This window comes from Mauremys mutica, chromosome 12 (genome assembly GCF_020497125.1).
Source record: "Mauremys mutica isolate MM-2020 ecotype Southern chromosome 12, ASM2049712v1, whole genome shotgun sequence".
In the NCBI taxonomy this organism is placed as follows: domain Eukaryota; kingdom Metazoa; phylum Chordata; order Testudines; family Geoemydidae; genus Mauremys; species Mauremys mutica.
Window position 1 is genome coordinate 67751974 of NC_059083.1, and position 21658 is coordinate 67773631.

At 51.0% G+C, this 21658-nt stretch overlaps 1 protein-coding gene across 1 annotated transcript; it reads left to right on the forward strand.

Moving 5' to 3' along the window:
- Nucleotides 1–2581: 2581 nt before the first annotated feature.
- On the forward strand, nt 2582–15869 carry TRIM47 (tripartite motif containing 47). Its single transcript, XM_044983504.1, has 6 exons — nt 2582–3241; nt 6488–6583; nt 7831–8061; nt 9672–9867; nt 11156–11230; nt 13979–15869. Exons 1-6 carry the CDS (start codon nt 2582–2584, stop codon nt 14602–14604), a joined length of 1884 nt encoding a protein of 627 aa, XP_044839439.1. The 3' UTR covers nt 14605–15869.
- The last annotated feature ends 5789 nt before the right edge of the window (nt 15870–21658 follow it).

Here is a 21658-nt window from a genome sequence, read left to right on the forward strand (position 1 = left end):
AGGAGGACAAAAGTTAGGTGGCAAATCACCCAGCTCCTTAGCCTGGGTACTGCTCTAAAGCTGTGGCTCTCCACAGAGCCCCTGCCCAACTCCCTTCACTTGGGCAGCATCTGGAGCAGCCATGGAAGGGGGCACCTGATACTGGCTGGCATTTGCCTCCTGCCCCCTGTTGCGGATGCACTGTCCCCTGTCAGCCCGGCTCCCATGTTCTGAAGAACATGAATAGCAAACGGCCATATTCAACACTGGCGGCCTAGTGGCTTCAATGGAGCAGCACCCACCTCTGCCAGCAGTGATTTTGGCCTGGGGCATGCGAGGCGGCAGGCCGGGGGGGAGGGAAGGAATCTGTCTCACCCAGTGGCCAGAACATGCCCCTAGCAAGAAGGGTTTGGGCAACAGGAGAAGGAAAAGGCCTGTGTCTCATTGCTCTGCTTGCTTTGAAGCCAGCCAGGGGCATGGCGTTTTCAAACCTTAAAAGCAAACACACATAAAACTGACTGTCCAGCAAAAGATATTTATACAACTGACCTGATACTAGAGAAATAAAAATGGCCGGCTATCTATGGCTGGCCTAGTCACTGGAATCCAGCACATAGAAATCACAGACTGGCACTGTGTAACTATACTACCCTGGGCTGGGTGCCAACCTTGCAAACTCTTACACACATGAGCAACTGGAGGCATGTGAGGAATCCCATGGGCGACTCGGTGCATTGCTCCCGGGGCTGTAGGTAGGTTGATGCAGATTTTGTTTTAATGGGCTGAAAATGGTGGATTCTGAGCAAGCAGGTGTGAGTAGATGTGTCCAAAACCCCATACACAACCCCGAATCCTACTAACACTGATGCCCAGGCCAAATCCTCCAGAGGGACTGCTCACAATGTGTGTTTGCCGGGGCATGGCCTCTCTGAGTCACCATGACACTTGCTGCTATTATTTGTATTAAGGCAGCACCTAGGAGCCCAGTCATGGCTCACAGCCCCACTGTGCTAGGAGCTGTATATGCATGGAACAGAAAGACAGCCTCTGTCTATGACAATGGGCCTGTAAATCCAATGTGCCCCAGATTGCTCTGAAACCCTCCTTTCTAGGGGAAGGAGAATCACTCATCTTTGGTGATGGGGGGAGGGTTTGTTGGGGAGGAAACTTGCTCTGTTTTTTTTTTTTTTAATTCATAGACTTTAAGGTCAGAAGGGACCATTATGATCTTCTAGTCTGACCTCCTGCACAATGCAGACCACAGAATCTCACCCACCCACTCCTGTAACAAACCCATGACCTGTGTCTGAGCTACTGAAATCCTCAACTTGTGGTTTAAAGACTTCAAGGTGCAGAGACTCCTCCAGCAAGTGCCCCGTGCCCCGTGCTGCAGAGGAAGGCAAAAAACCCCCAGGGTCTCTGCCAATCTGCCCTGGAGGAAAATTCCTTCCTGACCCCAGATATGGTGATCAGCTAAACCCTGAGCATGTGGGCAAGACTCACCGGCCAGCACCCAGGAAAGTATTCTCTGTTCTGACACTTAAAAGGTCAGTTTAATTCCTCCCCCCCACCCCATGTTGTCAGTGAGTGCACTGTGGGGGGGGGTCCCTGCTGGAGGGGGCTGTGCCACAGGTCACTTTTTCCTGGGGATCCCTGCTGGGGGGTGGGGGGTACCAGCATGTCACTTACTCTGGAGGATCCCTAATGGAGGGGGCTATTGCTATTCCCCATGTCACCTTCTCTTGCGGGATCCCTGCTGCAGGGCGTACCCCCATGTCACTGTCTCTGAGGGAATCTCCACGGCAGGGGCACCCCCAGGTCACTGTCTCTGAGGGAATCTCCGCGGCAGGGGCATCCCCAGGTCACTGTCTCTGGGGGATCCCCGCTGCAGGGGGCACCCCCAGGTCACTGTCTCTGAGGGATCCCCGCTGCAGGGGGCACCCCCAGGTCACTGTCTCTGAGGGATCCCCGCTGCAGGGGGCACCCCCAGGTCACTGTCTCTGGGGGATCCCCGCTGCAGGGGGCACCCCCAGGTCACTGACTCTGGGGGATCCCCGCTGCAGGGGCACCCCCAGGTCACTGTCTCTGAGGGATCCCCGCTGCAGGGGCACCCCCAGGTCACTGTCTCTGGGGGATCCCCGCTGCAGGGGGCACCCCCAGGTCACTGTCTCTGGGGGATCCCCGCTGCAGGGGGCACCCCCAGGTCACTGTCTCTGAGGGATCCCCGCTGCAGGGGGCACCCCCAGGTCACTGTCTCTGAGGGATCCCCGCTGCAGGGGGCACCCCCAGGTCACTGTCTCTGAGGGATCCCCGCTGCACGTGCACCCCCAGGTCACTGTCTCTGAGGGATCCCCGCTGCAGGGGGCACCCCCAGGTCACTGTCTCTGCGGGATCCCCGCTGCAGGGGGCACCCCCAGGTCACTGTCTCTGGGGGATCCCCGCTGCAGGCGCCTGCCCCCCACGTCCGTTTCGCTTGGGGAGTCTGCGCCCCCCGGAGCCGGCCCCCGGGCTGCGGCTCTGACACCAGTTCCTGTTGGGCGGAGCTGGCCGCCCTGCTCCCGGCTGGCGCGTCCCCCAGTCCCGCGCACTCGCAGGGAGCAGCATGGAGAGCGGCTCGGCCGGCGGCAGCCTGCCCAGCCCGCTGGACTCCCCCTTCGGCTGCCCCATCTGCCTGGACACCCTGAAGGACCCGGTCACCATCCCCTGCGGCCACAACTTCTGCCTGGGCTGCCTGGGGGCGCACAGACACCGCCCGGGGGCCGGGGCGGGCGGCGGGCAGGGCGCCCCCCGCTGCCCGCTGTGCCAGGAGCCCTTCCCGGCCGACCTGCAGCTGCGCAAGAACCACACGCTGTGCGAGCTGCTCCAGCTCCGCCAGCCGCCGCCCGGCGCCCGCAGCCCCATGGCCCCGCCGGCGCCCCCGGAGCCGGGGGAGCCCGGCGGCGCCCCCCCGCGGCAGGAGGAGGGGGTGCTGTGCGATGTCTGCCCCGAGGGCGAGCGGGCCACGGCGGCCCAGTCCTGCCTGGTGTGCCTGGCCTCCTTCTGCCCGCCCCACCTGCAGCCCCACCTGCGGAGCCCGGCCTTCCAGGGCCACCGCCTGGTGCCCCCGCTGCGCCGCATCGAGGACAGCCTGTGCAAGCTGCACCTCCGGCCGCTGGAGAGCTTCTGCCGCACCGACCAGGCCTGCATCTGCCAGCTGTGCCAGGGCCAGCAGCACCGGAGCCACGAGGTGGTGGCGGTGGAGGTGGAGCGGGAGCACAAGGAGGTAAGGTGGGGGTACAGAAGGGGTTGGGAGGGTCTTTCTACCTCTCTGAACAGCCCTGGCCACGCTGGGTGCCCAGACTCTTGTGGGGTTTGCTCCCCAGGGCCAGGACAACAGGGAGTGTTGCATTGAGGGGCATCAGGGCTGGGATTGCAGGGGGCTGTGGGTCTGGATTGAGGAGCATCGGCGGAGCTGGGGGGGAAGCACAGGGGTGGGATTGCAGGGGGCTGTGGGTCTGGATTGAGGAGCATCGGCGGAGCTGGGGGGGAAGCACAGGGGTGGGATTGCAGGGGGCTGTGGGTCTGGATTGAGGAGCATCGGGAGAGCTGGGGGAAGCACAGGGGTGGGATTGCAGGGGGCTGTGGGTCTGGATTGAGGAGCATCGGCGGAGCTGGGGGGGAAGCACAGGGGTGGGATTGCAGGGGGCTGTGGGTCTGGATTGAGGAGCATTGGCAGAGCTAGGGGGAAGCGCGGGGCTGGGATAGCAGGATGCTGTGCATCGGGGGGCATGGGTAGAGCTGCAAGTTTGAATAGCAAAGAGGCTGTGGGTCAGGGTTGAGGGGCATCAGCAGACCCGTTTAGTTGATACCAGCATTGAGGGGTGGGGTCAGGAATGAAGGACGTCACAGAGCTTTTTTGGGGAGGCATCCCAGGACTGGAATATCAGTGATGTTGCAGGGCAGGATTAAAGGGCGTCGGTAGATCTGTATGCAGGGAGCCCGGGACTGAAATATAAATTGAATGATCGGCTAAAGCTTGGGTTGGGGAGGGGGCTGTCTGTTTTCCAAGCTGGGAACACAGTTTGACCCCTTGCACACATGTAGGACCAAAGCCCCCAACCCTGTTAAATCACAGTGCTATGGCATAGTCAGTTTCATAGTATAGTGCTTAACAGTCAAGGTAGGATTTTGCCAGTGGAGGGAGAAGGAAGGGAAGAAAGGTGTGAAGATCCCAGAACACTCTGTGCTTGTTAACTTGAAAATGGTGCTCTGTTCTCTGCAATTCCCTGGAGCTGCAGCCAGGCGGGGGGAAATCCGCACTGGAAAATCCACTGACAAGATGGTTTTAAGTAAAAATAACAGTTTAACCGGACTGCTACAAAGGGTTCCATCTGGGCTGCCAGATTACACACATGCAAGAGATCTGGTAATGTAACTGATTATGTGTGGGTTTGGGGAGGAGGCGGCAGAAACAAAAGTCTGGGGGTATACAGGTTCCTTTGGGAGGTACTGGGCCAAATCCATCCCTGGCCTCACTCCGTGGCCTTCACTTGAATTAAACCTGGGAGCAATTTGTCCACTTGCGTCTCTTTCCCACAGTATCTTAAATCAGGTCCTTTATTTCTTTTGGCTGCACTCCCAGATTCCGTTCCTTGCTCCAGTCGTCTTTTGTGTTCTGTCGGCGGGGATTTTTCCATCACTCCCGTTCCCAGATGGGCCTGACTCACTACCAAATTCTCACCCACAAGGTTTCCTTGAGCTGTCAGTTTCATTCTGGCTCATCTGCAGTAGTTGGGAGAGGTTCCCAAAGCGAGAGAGGAGGGGCAGCTTTGCCAGGCGTTGCCATGACCTGGCTAATGGCCACTGCCCTCTACTGGTTAGAATCAGAGTTGCTGAAGTGTCTGTGTTATGGCTCTTATACTGCTAACACTTAATGGGGATTCTCCTTCAGCTCAAGTGGCTGGGGGGGTCTGTGCTATTGCAGCAGATGGAGCTGAGTCTGATTCCCGCTGGTGCTAGGAAGCGCTGAGTGGGCGTAGCTGGTAGAGGCAAACCTAGGTGATCACAGACCTGATTTCTAGTGGGGAGTACCGGGGTGGAATTAACACATGCTATTTCATCTGGTTCTTGCGGCCACCCTCCTGCTGCAGAGAAATCCTCCTGCCTGAATGCCATCGGGGTGATCTGCACTGTGGAGAACACACAGGAAGGCAGAATCTCCAAGGAGCTGCCAGCCTTAGGCAAACAGTACGCTGCCCACCCGATCTAGCATGCTGAAGGCAGATCATATTGGAGGCACAATCTACTGGACAGCGTTGGCTCATTAATATTAATGTAACTACTCACAGTGGATTGGCTTGAGGGATAGGAAAGGGGGCCTGGTAATGCTAAGGATCCTGCTTCACCACCCCCCAGGCATCAGGAAGGTTAGTCCAAGATGGTACCTGGCAGTGGAGGAGGGTGGGGTCAGCTTCTGGGGGAGGAGGTATCAGGCAGCTGCATTGGGATCTGAAGTTGCCGTAAACAGCCTGGACCGTGTCAATGTCAATTGCGTTGACCCTCCCCGCTCCCTCCCATGGGGTTCTGCAGTTTCCCAGGTAAGATCTCTCTTATGCTCTCAGCCACTGGCGCGTGCCGTGCTGTTGGTGCGGTTTGGCGTGTGGCTGGCTTTTTCCCTTCATCGGGCGACAGCACAGTGTGCCTTGCTCTCAATGCGCCTCTCCCAGGCCGATGTTTATCCAAACCCCATGAACGTTGCTCATGTGCATCTGTGGCTGCAGCCACGTACTGTGCCCCTCGCAGCCTTCACGAAGGGCAGAGCCTTCTTCCCAGAACTCGAACCTCAGACACCCAGGAAATGTGGAGTCAAGGTCCCGCCCCCTCGCGCCCTTTACAAGTGCGTTGGCTTGAGGACACAACACACTCTTCAGCCGTTAGAACACCAGGCCATGCAGAGTTAAGGTGATGCTTCCAACACATCCAGCACAGCTGCACATGTTCTAATGTGTGTTGTGGTGAAGCTGACACTCTTGTAAGGGGTGCGCAGGGGCCTTAACGCAGCTTTCCTTGGTTATCCAGCCTTTGAGGTTCGGGAGCGGTCCTCTCCCCTTTGGAAGGGTGCTGGGGAATGTCACATCCCTGCTCTGGAAGGGGCTGGGGAGCTCACTACACTGCTGTGAGGCTGCAGCCGTTGCTCCGTGTTTAACAAAGTTTTTGCATTTGAATTTCTGTTGTTGTTAAAGTGGGAGGTAGCAAAGGACGGGGGTGGGGTCTAAGGGCGATGGGGCCAATAGGACACTTGGAACAGAATGACTCCCCTGTCCGGTGAGTCCTAGCGGGTCTGTTGGGGCAGTGCTAGTGCCCTCTTGCTTTCTCCTGCTCCTTCGGCACCCACCTGCCCCCACCCCCCTTTCCCTCATACGCCACCATAGCCCGGCTCACCCTGGGGGGCTCAGGTTCCGAATGCAGCTCGGGTATAGCAGCTAACGCACCTTTCAGCGAGGCTTTTTTCATCCTTTTTGTTTTCAAGGCCCAGCGACCCAAAATCCTGAGCTGCGTGGAGGACCAGCTGGACGAGCTGGGAGTCACCGTCGCGCAGACCAGAAAGACTGTGGAGCTCATCAAAGTAAGATGACGTTGTCGTCACCTTGCCCAGGGCTTGAGCTGAGTTGGGAGCATTTCCCGCTCTCTTCCATCTCCCCTCTGAACTGCGTCTCCTCTAACAAATGCCCTGGAGAGCCCCCCTAGAACCGAGAGCAACTTTGAGTTCAATCCTTGAGGGGGCCATTTAGGGAACTGGGGTTAAGAAAAAAAAACCAAAATAACTGTCTGGGAATTTGCCCTGCTCTGAGCAGGGGGCTGGACTAGATGATCTCCTCAGGTCCCTTCCAACCCTGATAGTCTATGATTCGGAGAGACTTCTACTAGAGGCAGCTCTTCCCAGTTCGGGAGTGCTCAGTGCTTTGGGAAAGCATGGTGGCCACCCGGCCTGCTGGCATCTGACTTCCCCAGCGGCCGTCTGACCCGATACATGGCCCCCAGTCTGGAATGTTGCCAGGATAGGAAATACTGCCCCTGAGGAAACCGTTTCTGGGACTGAGGTTGCTCCCCTGGAGGAACTCAGTTGGGGAGGTATTTCCCTTAGCCCTATCAGTCCCCATGGCAGCCACATACCTAAGCTTTCAGCAGGCTGATTATACCCAGGCTTGCGTGTCTGTCACCCATTCGCCTCTACGGTTCACCTAGCTTTCTGCTCCCATTTGGGGTGGCGTCCTGCCTGCTCGCTGCTTTGACCACATGCCAGACTGTGGATTTGGCATTAACTGCATCTCTGCATGGGACAGCAAAGCACAGCCTGAGCGAAGGCGCTGCACTGCCATTTCCTGTGGAGAAAGGTGGGGGGAAGTGAAGGGAGAGGTGATCAAAGTGAAACAAGCTGGACAAGGGCAGCCATGCTCCATGGAAATGCAAAGGGGCACAGTTCTACACCTGTCTCTGCTACTGCCTCCCTGTCTGACCTTGGTTCACATCACCTCTCTGTGCCCCCGTTTCTCCTTGTATAAAATGGGGGCAGTAACACCCGCCGACCTCAGAGGGGTGAGGTGTGGCATAGATCTTGTCTGCACTGCTCGGAGTGCATTTTTTGGCACCACTTCAGCTGCACCGTGCAGACCCTTCATGTAAACACGGTGCCCTAGTACAAGTAGTGGTTTGCTCCAGTGCAGTCACATTGGTGCCAAAAACCCCAGTATAAGAAAGATCTTAATGAACTGCTGCTGTCTGTAAAGAGCTCTGAGATCCTTCCATGAACTGAGCTATAGAAAGAGGAAAGCTGATTACTAATAATGCAGATGCCCATCTTTGTGTGCGTAGAGCGCCGCCCTGAAGGAGAAGGAAAAAGTCAGCAGGCTCTTCGATGAAGCATCCAGAGCTCTAGTGACCTTCCGGAAAGAGGTGACTGGCTTCATCGAGGATGGCGAGCGATCCATGCTGCTTGAGGCTGAAGAGGATCTCCGGCAGAAGGAGGAGAGGCGTGCCAGGCTGGCTCAGTGCAGGCAGAACCTGGAGAGGGTTCCGAGCACGGATACCATTTATTTCCTACAGGTGAGCAGGGACTGATGCCAGGAGCTTAGCAAGCGCTGGGGCAGGGTTAAAAATCGCAAATGACCGGAGGTACTGATCTCTGCTAGCGCTTCCTGGGGAGCTGGAACCAGGGCCGGCTCCAGGCACCAGCGCAGCAAGCAGGTGCTTGGGGCGGCCAACGGAAAGGGGTGGCATGTACGACTCTTCGGCGGCAATTTGGCGGCGGGTCCCTCAGTCCCTCTCGGAGGGAAGGACCTGCTGCCGAATTGCCACTGAAGAACGAAGCATCAGCAGTAGAGCTGCTGCCAAAGTGCTGCTGATTGCAGCTTTTTTTTTTTTTTTTTGCGCCGCTTGGGGCGGCAAAAACGCTGGAGCCGGCCCTGGCTGGAATGTGACACTTCCAAGCCCCTCTCCCTCCAAACTGCAGTGCAGTTCTTGGCTAATCCATGGTTCAACCAGGATCTGACCCAAAGCCCACTGAAAGCAACAGGTGTTTTTCCATTGCCTTCAGTGGGCTTTGGGTCAGGCTGCTAGTGAGCAATTTGCCCACACTCATGTTGCAAATGGAAGACAGACGAACACAGGGAGCAGATGGAGCAGAGGTTCCCTGTCAGCAACGGGCGCTGGGAGTGGCGGGGTGCTGGGAGCAGCGAGACGCTGGGAGTGCATGTTGACCTGCACCAAGTACATAGCTAGATACTTACCAAATTATCGTTAGCACTGAACCTTCGTTATAACTGAGGGCATGACTCTGTGAAGAACAGGGGCCCAGGAGCTGGCAAAGGTTAGACTATGCCAGCGATCCCTGCTGGTATGTGACAGCGCATGTGTAACCCACGCAGCACCTGGGTGTGGTGCTCTGTCCCATGTAGTGGCATCCGGACCACTTAGAGATTAATGAGTCTGCTCTACAGCCTTAGCTAACAGCCATGTGGCTTTTAGCTCATGCAGTAGAGGCTCATGCACTGAGCTCCGGAGGTCCCAGGTTCGATCCTGCCTGCTGACAGTCAGGGTCTGTTGGTGTTATACATGCATAACAGCGGGTTCAGATCTGCAATGCAGCAGTGTGGGGACAAAGCCTGTAGACTTGTGCCTCCTAATGGCATGTTAATTGGGTAGCAGGTGAACGGAAATGGGAGGTGAAGAGGATTAGTTGTTGGGGGAAAAAACTGCAAATGATGCCCTTGGCTCAGGCCCGTAATTAAAGGTCACTACAGTGAGTTTGATACTAGGTTTTTGGGTTGCATGTGAACTAACTTGCCTCCTGCCACTCACTGGAAAGTTAAAGGGGGGGGGAAATAATGGGCAGCTATTGTGGGCATGCACAAAGCAGCCCCTGGCACGGAGGCAATCTCTGCAGAGCGGGCGATCCTCAAGCACCTCAGCCGTGGAGCTGGGGCAATGGTCCTTGGTGGGAGGAGATACTGTTGTACGTGATATTCTTGAGTCAGATTTGAAACTGACTAAGGAACACATGGCCAGAGAAGTCGTTCCCTCCGTGTTGCATGTCTGTCTTCACGCTGGATCCTGGGAACAATCACTGCACTAGTGTTTTGGGAAGGGGTGTGGTGGTGGAACAAGACGCAGCCCAAGATTCTTGCAGGCTCTTGATCCCTGTATCCTTGGCTCAGGAGTTCCAGGCGTTAAAAATAGCAGCTGAGGAAAAGAGTTCCCTGTGTCCAAGCTTCCAGAAGGAACTGAGCTTCACCAAGTCCAGCCAGGCTGTGTGCGCCGTGAAGGAGCTGCTGGTGACTGCATGCAAGAACCAGTGGGACCAGTTGCTGGGGAAGGGGTATGAAGAGTCTGGTTTCCATGGGATGCAGGAAGGTGTGTATTTAGCCACCATGGGCTAGCCCCTTGTTGTGTGGGCCGAGGTTTATATTGCTCCCCAGCGTGCACAAGGAGCACTGAGGCTCTTGAGCGTCCCCAGTTAACTTTTATAACTAGCAAATGGATGTGAGAAGCCAGCACCCCCAGGGCAGAGCCGTGAAGAGCTCCCTACCCCTCCCGACAGCCTTGGAAACTGTGCGATTGCATAATCAGCCTCTGCCGTCTGGGCTCAGGCCTCGCTCGGGGGGGGGGTTTATGAAGTTTCCACAACGACTAGAAAGTCAGAAGGCAACAAACAGGCTTGGAGCTAGGTGTGGCCGGGCGGTTTGGGGAACTTCCCCCAAGAGGCTTCCCATGAAAGGGAGACTTGTCTCCTCTGAACACAGACCGACCGCTTCATTCCCGGCCTCTCTGTCCTGGCGGGGGGAGGGAGCGGGGAAGCTGAAGCTGCTGGTTGAGTTTCAGACAGACTCGGGCAGCTCCATTTTAGCCTTTAATGACTGGTTCAACTCCCTGTTGTTTGTAATTCTCCTGGAGACCCATCAAAATCATTCCCTTCCCAGCCACGCCCGTCTCCTCCTGCGGAACACATGTGGCCATTGCCTGCCGTTAAGCCCAGTCCAACAGGGATCTGCCTTGTATTGTGTATACTGTGTACTGGCCTCAGCCTGCGGGGTTGGGTTGTTAGTGCCCCCTGTTGGCTGGCTGGCAGTGCAGCAGCAGGACCATCTGTCGTAGGACCCTGCATGAATGTTGTAGAGTCCCAGGGACGTTCCTTTTTTGCTCTTGGAACTGGCTGCTCCAGGCGCCAGGGCACCAAGCGTGTGCCTGGGGCAGCAAGCTGCAGGGGTGCCCTGCCGGTCCCTGTGAAGGCAGCAGTCAGACAGCCTTCGGCAGCTTGCCTGCGGGAGGTCCACCGGTCCCACGGATTCAGCGGTAATTTGACGGCGGGTACGCCGAATCTGTGGAACCGGGGACCTCCCACAAGCAAGCCACCGAATCCGCGGGACTAGGGACCTCCCACGGGCAAGCCGCCGAAGCCGCGGGACTGGGGACCTCCTGCAGGCAAGCCGCTGAAGGCAGCCTGCTTGCCGTGCTTGGGGTGGCAAAAAAGCTAGAGCCGCCCCTGGCTCTTGGTTTTATATTTTTTAAAGCAGGAGCAGCGTGTGAGGCTCAGGGCTTTGCACCTCCCTCTGAGATTCACACAGCATCCGTTCACAGGGGCTTTGTTGCCTTTGCTGTTTATGTAGCTCGATGGTGACGCTTTTTATTCCTCTCCTTGCAGCAGTCGCTGAGCCCCAACCTTCGGAGAAATCAAACAATCCAGCCTGCTTGGAGACAAGAGACTATTTCCTGAAATGTAAGACCCTGACCTTTGTTTTGGCTTCTGTTGCTAAGGCCAGTTACTGTATTTCCCCTTTCTGCTCAAAGCACTGACAACATGTAAACTTTCTGGGCCGGCAGCTGCATTTGTATGTCTGCTCCCTGGCAGGGTCCGGTGCATGTTGTTGGGATAAATACCATACAGCTAATAAAGAGAGTCCATTTGCCTTCCAGCTAACGTCTTAAAAAGTCAGCCTATGTGTAGCTCTGCCAAACTAGTTCTGGGAGATCTAGCCAAGACGCTGTTGCACATAAAGCACTTTCCACTTCATTCAGTCACAGATGAATTTGATCCTCTGTTTAATTAGCTCGGACCCTCTGGAGTCAAATAACTTGTAATCAGACTAATACTAATTCCGCGCTCTGTTTTGAACCAGTTTGATGGCTTCAGGCAGGTGGATAATTCGGTTGCTGAATATATAAATTGTTAAAGCCAGACAGAATTCTGACTCGGAAGAGCCAGGCGAACTGAAGAGGTTACAATGAAAAGTTGCCTGATTCAGACACTGTGATTGATATTCAAAGCACTGTGCGGAGCTTGGCAAGCTGCCAGACATAGACCAGCTGCAGAACCAAAAGGGCTAGAAAGAGGCTCCAGCAGCGCGTGGTGGAGCACTAGCTCGCCGAGAGAGATTGAGCTTGAGCCACGTCTCACCTGTACACTACCGTGGGTCTCTGCTTTCTTCCCCCGGCTTTATTTTCTGCTCCTCGCGTGTTCACGCAGACACGCGTTTACTCACAAATCCAAGGGCGATTTTCTAGTGCCTGTCAACAGTCTTCTTGGAGACAGGTTTCAGAGTGGTAGCCGTGTTAGTCTGGAGGGCCGGCTTTAGGCCAATTCGCCCAATTCCCCGGAATCGGGCCCCGTGCCTAAGAGGGCCCCGCGTCAGGGCCGCGCCTTAGACGCCTTTTTAATTTATTTTTTTTTACTTACCCGGCAGCGGTCTGGGGCTTTGGTGGCATTTCGGTGGGGGGGGGGGGTCCGCTCCAGGGGTCTTCGGTGGCATTTTGGTGGTGGGGGGGGGTCCTTTGGTGCCGCCGAAGCCCCGGACCACCGCCGGGTATTCGAGTTGGGCCCTGCAGTTAATAAAGCCAGCCCTGTTAGTCTGTATCAGCAAAAAGAGCAGGAGTACTTGTGGCACCTTAGAGACTAACAAATTTATTTGGGCATAAGCTTTCGTGGGATTTAGCCCACGAAAGCTTATGCCCAAATAAATTTGTTAGTCTCTAAAGTGCCACAAGTACTCCTCAGTCTTCTTGGAGGAGCCGCTGTTGGTCACGCTCCCCAATGGAAGACGGGCCTGTGCAGATATGGATCCAATCCATGAACGCCTCATTCAGCTGGAAATTCAAGGACCTCCTGTTCCCCCTGACTCCTCTGCATCTGAAGCTGGATCCCCTGGGCTTTGTGGATCTACACCGTGGCTTATTCCTGTGCATGGGCGGGTGGCCAGTACTCTATCCCAGCTGAACGCCTGTTTTGTAAATACCCATCAACAAGGCCCCAAGCCATAACCCTCCTTCTGACCAGACAGAAATTCCTTGGGATTAGCTAGTATCCTTCTGGGGCCAATTACTATATTCAGTGGTAGGAGCCCCATTGCCTCCATGTCCCTCCAGCTTCCTGCTGCCCTAGAGAACAATACCAGCCATAAAGATCAGTTGCTTCTTTCAAAGTCAGTACCGTGGTGGGTACCTGCTCAGCTTCTCAGTGCAAGGGCGTGTGGTCAGTTTATTTGGGGGTAGGGCTGAGTCTGTGCATTTCTCTGCAGCATTAAGAAACTCTTAATGGATAAATCTGCTGCGGGGTAAATTCAGAATATGCCTCTTAACCTCTCTGCTAGACCGAAAGAGCCAGTCTTCCCTGTTGTTTCTGGCCCTGCTAATAATCTCCTGCCTTAGTCTGTAGCTAATCACCTTAACACGCACCATCAGATCAGACACTGCATGTTAGCTGCAATTAGGGTGACTAGATAGCAAGTGTGAAAAATGGGGACGGGGGTGGGGGGGTAATAGGAGCCTATATAAGACAAAGCCCCAAATATCGGGACATCTGGTCACCCTAGCTGCAATCAGCAGGAATGCTTTTGCTTTCTGTATTCAGGGTTGAATTCCTAGAGGGGTGGGGGTGGCGGGGAGTTCTCGGGGCAGGGCTCTCTGCTCTGGAATTCTCCTGATGATCGGACAAAGGCGAGATCCATCCAGCAGCCAGTAGGACACAGTACTAAGGGCGTGTCTCCGCTGCAAGTGAAGGTGTGATTGTAGCATGCCCGTGCATACCCGCACTAGCTTTACTCCAGCTCGTACGGCGGCATGGGCTAGCAACCAGGCTCCCCAGCAGGCTCCTGCTTTAGTAGCTAGCTTGTGTTGAAGCCTGGGCCGTCACATCTATGTTACTACAGTTACCTGTGCTAGCTAGAGTAAAGCTAGTGCGGGTATCTCACTCCCGTATGCTACAGTCATACCTTTGCTTGTAGTGTAGACGTACCCCAAGACACATCTCTTTAGCTTTGCTGATTTGGGTCAATAGCTGGGTGGGTGTTTATTGCTGTTGGGCCGGGGGTGGGAAATGCCTCTGCCCAGATATTGGAGAGCGATAATACAGAAACAGACCTGATAACGTTAGCCACTGAAACTCACCGCTTGGGGCTAAAGGGGAAAGGGATGCTCTGTGCTAAATTCTATTCTGATTCTCTTTTGTGTTTGCTTGTCCCCTCCTGCACAGTTGCCTTCATCATCGATTTGGACAGCGATACCGCGGATAAGTTCCTCCAGCTGTTTGGAACCAAAGGGGCCAAACGAGTGTTGAACCCCATCGGCTACCCTGAGAGCCCAACCAGGTTCATCAACTGTGAGCAGGTGCTGGGCGAGAACCTGATGAACCGAGGTAACTACTACTGGGAGGTGGAAATCATCGACGGCTGGGTGAGCATTGGCGTCATCGCCGAGGACTTCAACCCGCGGGAGTCCTACGACAGAGGCCGCCTAGGGAGAAACGAGAAATCCTGCTGCCTGCAGTGGAATGGACAGAACTACGTGGCCTGGTTTGGTGGCTTTGAATCTGTTATCCAGCAGCCCTTCTTTCACACGATCGGGGTGTACCTGGAGTATTCGGAAAAGGCACTGACCTTCTACGGGGTCAGGGACGCCAAGATGACGTGTCTCCAACAGCTCAAGGTTGCCCGCTTCAAAAAAGGCCACTTTGACCCCTTTCAGAATAAGATCAACCACCAGTTCTCATCACTGTTTGCTTATAACCTCAAACCAGCTTTTTTCCTTGAAAGCGTAGATGCCCATATGCAGATTGGGCCGTTGAAGAAAGATTGTGTTTCAGTGTTAAAGCGGAGGTAACTTGCAGAGAAGACCCAGGAGTCTCTCTTGTAATTGTTTACCAGCACCGTGGCTTATATAGTCTTCTCTCTGGAACAACCCTGCCAACCCACTCTAGCCCTGTGCTGTTTGTAATCCAGGGATTAACAAACAGAAGTCACCTCTTAATGGATAGAGCCCTGGACTGGGACTCAGGAGACCTGGGTTCTGTTTCTGGCTCTGCCATTGGGTGACTGTGGATAAGTCACGTCACCGCTCTGTGCCTCAGTTTTCCCATCTGTAAAATGGGAGTAGTTATACTAACCTGCTTTGTAAAGTGCTTTGAGATCTACTGAGGAAAAGCAATAGATAAGAGCTAGCTATTATTATTATCTTTAAAAAACGGGCATTTTATGATGGCCTATCCCTGCCAGCCCTCCATTCCTAACCAAGGGGATATAATCTTAGTGACCACTCCGACCATGTGATCCCACAGTTAATCTGCTCTGTGCCTTATTCCACACTGTAAATGCAGGATGGTCGCTTAATACGTGTTAGCCCCCCCGACGCCTTTAAAATCTGCTTTCTGGGCGAACGCCTCCTAGACAATGCTTTAAAAGCAGCAGGTACAGCATGGGCTGTACAAATACAATGCTCTACACAGCACGAGTACAACTGATCCACCAGCGTGCCTCAACCTTATTCTGGAGGGACCATATCTAAGAGTGAGAGCGTCCCCTTCCGCCTCCCCAAGCCATGCGGGTGCTGCGCATAAAGACACCTCATGTCCCAAAGCAGGGAGGTGATAGACCAGCACCAATGAGATCACACCTAGAATGCTCAACTGAGTCCAACACACCTCCACACCAGAAAGAGGGAGACAGGAATTCAGGGAAAACCAGCAAGAATGACTACAGGTGTGGGAGGGATGGGTTGGTTGAGGAAAGATTAAAAGAAGCCCTGGATTGGCTGCAGGATGACGCTGGGACATGACTCCGATGCACAAGGATGTAACCGCATTTAAGTAAGAATTTTTAGGGGTGGTAAGTAGGGCTATAACTAGGAGGAATGGGATGAAATTAAGGAGAATGAAAGTTGAATATCGGGGAAACTTCTTAATGGCGAGACCTATTCTTTTGTGGAATAGTCTCCCAAGGGAAATGGTGGAAGACGCCTGTGACGGGTTGGCTCACAGAAACCCCCTGAGGCTGCCAACTGATGTGCCAAGACTACTTCTGCCCCTGCTTTCCCTGCCAGCTTGGGACTCCAGCACCCTGTCTTGTTGAGCCAGACATGCTAGCCTGCTCCAACACAGACCCAGGGTCTGAACCACATGCCCCAAAGCTGCAGATTTAACTGAAAGCAGCTTAAGAAGTGTTCCTGTCTTTAACACTCAGATGCCCAACTCCCAATGGGGTCCAAACCCCAAATAAATCCGTTTTACCCTGTATAAAGCTTTTACAGGGTAAACTCATAAATTATTCACCCTTTATAACACTGATAGTTATGCACAGCTGTTTGCCACCCCCACAGGTATTAATACATACTCTGGGTTAAATAATGAGTAAAAAGTGATTTTATTAAATACAGGAAGTAGGATTTAAATGGTTCCAAGTAGTAACAGACAGAACAAAGTGAATTACCAAACAAAATAAAATAAAACCTGCAAGTCTAAGCCTAATACAGTAAGAAAACTGAATACAGATAAAATCTCACCCTCAGAGATGTTTCAATAAGTTTCTTTGACAGACTGGACACCTTCCTAGTCTGGGCACAATCCTTTCCCTGGGTACAGCCCTTGTTCCAGCTCAGGTGGTAGCTAGGGGATGTCTCATGATGGCCGCCCCCTTATTCTGTTCCACCCACTTATATTTCTTTTGCATAAGGTGGGAATCCTTTGTCCCTCTGGGTTCCCATCCCTCCTTCTCAATGGAAAAACACCAGGTTAAAGATGGATTCCAGTTCAGGTGACATGATCACGTCACTGTAAGACCCCCCCCAAGCCTTCATTCCTCCCAGCCTGACTCACAGGAAGGCTGCCTGCCAACAGAGCCATCCAGTCAATTGTCCTGGATGATGGGAGCCATCAAGATTCCAAACCACCATTAATGGCCCACACGTTGCATAATTACAATAGGCCCTCAGAGTTATATTTCATATTTCTAGTTTCAGATACAAGAGTGACACATTCATACAAATCGGATGACCACACTCATTAGATTATAAGCTTTGTAATGATACCTTACAAGAGACCTTTTGCATGAAGCATATTCCAGTTATATTATATTCACTCTCATTAGCATATTTTCATAAAGTCATATAGGGTGCAATGTCACAACCCCATCAGCTGAATTATTTAAAAGTGGTTTGGATAAAGGACTATAAAATATACTGTGCAGAACAATCTCGCATTAGCCAGGAGATGGAGTAGATGCACAAATGCTGCAGAACTTACCCCTCTCTAGCTTCTGTGAGAGGTTCATTCAGTTCTTGGCTTCTTCGGTGAGACTGCCAACTAGCCCAGCCCCCGTTGTCATGTCACCTGTCCACTAAAACTGGTCTGGGACCACCAAGCTCATTTTCACATAGTCCACCAAGTAACCATCCAGATGGTAGCAGCTTTCAGTATGGGATGGATTTGAACTGGTGACACAGAGATTAAATGTCCCAAATCCCATTGCCAGTCCCTTGAACAAAGTGACGTTCCATGTAAAGGGAAACATATGATCTTTGCGATCATGCAAACCATTTATATATGCATCATGAACATCATCTTCTGCAGGTACTTTGAATGTTGGTCTGTTGCATTTGGGAAAGCAAAATATCCCTGTGGGCATTATGAGGCCAGTCCTGAACCCTTTACTTAGGCTAAATTCCAATTGATTTCCACTGAAGCAGCTCTGGGCCCTCAGTCTGGCTTCCCAGTACTATAAAATATCCCAGCCAGTGGGATGAAATAGCTGCTAGTGAGAGACTCCAGCACCGTTCACTGGCAGGAGATCCTGAAATAGCAATAGCGGGTTTTATGAAAATTCACTTTTAATAGATAGTTTCTTATCCGGGAACTATTAATTTAGTTAATGAAGGCATCACTGCAGGTTTCCTTTTCTGTTATAATCACATCCCTATTTCCTGGGAACTTTAGTAGCATTAAAATCCCCAGCTCCTGAAAGACTCCAGTTAGTGCAGGTCCTTTTTAGTTATTAATGTACCCCAGTGTAGTTTATAAAGGGTTTTAAATGATTAATAGATGTGATAAGTTGTAACAGATATAAACAGTATGTGTTATAGAAGATGGTTATAAGCACATCAGTAGAAGCTGTTCTAGATGGTTGTAAGCCCTGGTTATAAACAGCCTATTGGATTCTGACAATCTGTAACCTTTCATTAACTATATATTAAAACATCTGTTAATTATGTATTAACCATTTATAAATGTATCCTTAATATAAAGGATGGTGAGGAATCCCTTCTGAAAAAGGTGGAAAGGAAAAGAGAACTTTCAAGAGCACATTTCTCAAGCCACCTTCTCAAATATGCCCTGGAGATATACAACAGCTGGAATGAATTACTGTCACATCTATGCACTGCAGCAGCTTCATCTCCTACCTGTCTACATTGCTATGAGTTAATTTTCTCTGATATTAGTTTATCACCTACCTCCTAGAGCTTGCATTATAAAAAAAAAAAAGAGAGAGAGAGACCTAGTGAACTGTATTTATGTAGAGAGAAAATAATTGGGTCAAATTCACCACCGATGTAACCCACTTCCAGTAGGGATGAATTTGGCCCATCAAATGCTAAGATGGAGTTAAAGCTGTAAATACATAGAAATATATTCATGGAAAAAACCTTAATAAAGTGCTGTAATTAAAAAAGCAGTCCAAAGGCCAGGAAATTCACAGTTAAAATTACAGGTACATCTCCCAGCATGGAGGCCTGGTGAAATGCACCCACTCACCTTCTGAAAATAGTCAAAGGCTCCAGTCCTCTGAAGGCCAACAGCATCAGGAGATCTGGGTTCTGTTCCCAGCTCTACCAGAAGCCTGCTGGATGACATTGGGCAAGTCACTTCCCAGGTCTATACTGTAGCTTCCCCATCTGTAAAATGGACATAACAATCCTTACTTCCTTTGTAAAATACTTTTGAGATCTACTGATGAAAAGTGCTAGATATAGATATAGATATAGATATATATAAGAGCTAGGAATTATTATTATATGGTGATTTTTGAAATATTATGAGCTAGAAAAAAAAATTAGCAAATTCTTCAAGAAGTGCAAACACCTTGGATGAAATCTTGACCTTGTTTAAAACTATTGGTATTTTGCTATTGATTTCAATGGGGACAAGTGTTCACTTCTTATGTTTTTAACTCTTATTTCTGAAACACTCTGTCTTTTTTGTGTCTGACTTTGCATAAAATCTCTAATGTGGCATGAGACAATATTTGTGCCATTTCATGTGGCTTTCTTTAGCTTTGGCAAAGCTAGAGGTGATTAGGACTGGAAATGGCTATATAAGCAAAACGCTAGATTCAACCTTCACAGCAGAGAAGCTATCCATAATGTAGTGAGAGGGAAAAATAAGATATTAATCTCTGTACTTCTGCTTAATATGTGCAGTAAGGGCTCTAGGACACTTGCTTAAGTCTTTATCGGCTAATATAACTTTCTCTCCTGGGCCAAATTCTGACTGTGTTACTCGAGCAACGCTCCCATCAGCTTCAACGGGAGTTTTGCCCGAGTGTGGGCTGCAGGAGTGGGCCCCTGGTTCCATTTGTGTATCAAAGAAGATGACTTAATTCCTTATTGGAATAAATGTGTCTTTGGCAGAGGGTTCGTTATGCAAAGGTGGGCATTCCCCATTCTCCCAGTTGCCTATAGCAAAGGTGTATGTCACACCCCCCTGTCTGTGGTACTCATTCAGGAGATTAATCAATTAGGCTGATCCTAAACTTTTGTCTTTCTCCTGTGTATCTGCATAACTTTTCCCCGATCCTGGGCTTCAGTGGTGAAGGCAGCGTCAGTAATCAGGAGGCAATGATGTCTAGCAGTTAGAGCAGGGAATTGTGAGTTGGGAGAATTGGATTCTGTTCCTAGTTCTTCCACTGACTTGCTGTTTGACACTGGGTGAACCACTTAACCATTCCAAGCCTCCTTTTCCCAGTTTGTGAAATGGGGATACTAATACCTGGCTTTAGAAAGGGCTTTGAGAACCACTGTTGAAAGGTGCTATAAAAAAGGGAAGCATTATTATATTACCCTCCTCATGGATGGAAGAAAACGCTGATGTAAGACTTCAGAACCACTCCATAAGCAGCCACAAGGGTAGTGCAGAAATGCAGTGCATGGCAGGAAGCTATTGACACGGGCCCTTCTCAGCCCTGTGATAAGCAGTTGCAACTTCTGTTGTAGCTGGTATACCTGCTTATCTCCATGCCTGAACTCGGCCTATTCTTGCCAGTCTCTGGCAGGTTGGAGAGGATGAGTTCCAAGGTCAACCATGAAACTAGTGCCCTGCCCTAACCCTAACGCTACCCACTAGGCCCCAGAAGTAATTGGTATGTCCATGACATGAAACAGTAGGATTTTTACAGAGAACCTGCGGTTAATGATCTTCCACATTTGCCTGCAATAACTTGTAAAAGTAGCTTTAATAAAAGGCAGCCGTTGAGCTGATTCATTTTATCCCAGCTGCATTTTAAGATGAATATCCCCTGCCTATTCTTTCAGTCCATTTGGAAGAAAGATAAACTCTCATGGTTCAGGGCACAAACCAAACTCTATCTATCAGGGACAGGAAGAAAGTTCTGTCAGCAGTTTATTCAATAACTTCCCTCTTTGAGATTCCTCTGGTGCATCTGATAGTATTTGGAGACAAGGTACTGAATTCGATGGACCACTGGCCTGATCCAGGATAGAAATTCCTGTGTTCCTAACATGCATGGGGTGTAAACTGGAATGATCAGGAAATTCACACTGAACCAAGCCTGGATCTATCCTCTACTTTTCCATAAGCAACAGGATAAATCCAATAAGCGGCTGTTTAAACAACATTGTGCAATTCTGAGTGTCTGTTTTTTCCTGAGCAATTTTCACCTCACATAGTGATCATCTTTTTACTTAGGATTTGTTTAGGTATACAATTACTGTATTAAAGTGTGTGAGGAAACTGTAACAATAATATAGTGCTATTAAATAATGTTAACTACCATTAAACAGTGTACAAACATCATACTGGATTGTCTTTCCTTACAAAACAAAACGACTGAATTATCTGGTTATCTTGTCATTGATTGTTCACTGTTTTTTTAATGCTGGATAAGACAATGGAGATTTGTTTCCAAGTGACAATGGTTATCAGCAATCATCTTGCAGCAATAGGGACTGACCACCATTTTGTCCATAATGCAAACAGGAGCTTTCTCAGCCTGCTCCACCAGTCATCTGAATTCTGATCCAGGCACCAGCTAGGAATCAGAAATAGCTCTGTCTCCATTTTATCTCAGTCCATGCTCTGCTCTCTGGTAGATCCTGCCAACGACACCAAATATCACTGGTGGTTTTGCAATGTGATGTACAAACAGTTCTCACTTATGGGATTGTAAACTGGATGTGAGCCCAGAAAATATGAGTGTTTTTGCCACTACTGAGCCAGCTAGGAAATTTCCTTAGAAAAATCATGGCGTGAACCACAACAAAATACATTGGTTCAAAAATAACTTGTAACTCATATCGTGCCAAAGCGCTTTACAAACCTAAATGCACACCCGCGAAGTGCAGCTGCTCAGCAGGGCACAAGCAACACCGCAAATCATTTTAAGCAAGGACGAGTGCAGTGTCCAAGTGAACCATTTCTTGCCAGTTCAAGGGAGCTCCAAATCTGGTCAGAAGCAAATGTTAGCAGAAGATATTTATGTTTCCAAACATTCTTAAGAACTGTCCCCAAAAAGATGAGAATAAATCATTCGATTATACTTACTACTATAATATAGAAAAATATAGACCCAATGGGGTTTAATAGAAAAGAGAAAATCTGAACTGCTTTTTTAGCTCAGTTCTCTGTTGAGGCTAGTGATGGTTAAAAGCTAAC

Coding starts and splice junctions, on each gene's coding strand:
- TRIM47 (XM_044983504.1), top strand. CDS start 2,582: ATGGAGAGCGGCTCGGCCGGCGGCAGCCTGCCCAGCCCGCTGGACTCC. Junction 6,584..7,830: donor AGACTGTGGAGCTCATCAAA/GTAAGATGACGT, acceptor TTGTGTGCGTAG/AGCGCCGCCCTGAAGGAGAA. Junction 9,868..11,155: donor TTTCCATGGGATGCAGGAAG/GTGTGTATTTAG, acceptor CTCTCCTTGCAG/CAGTCGCTGAGCCCCAACCT.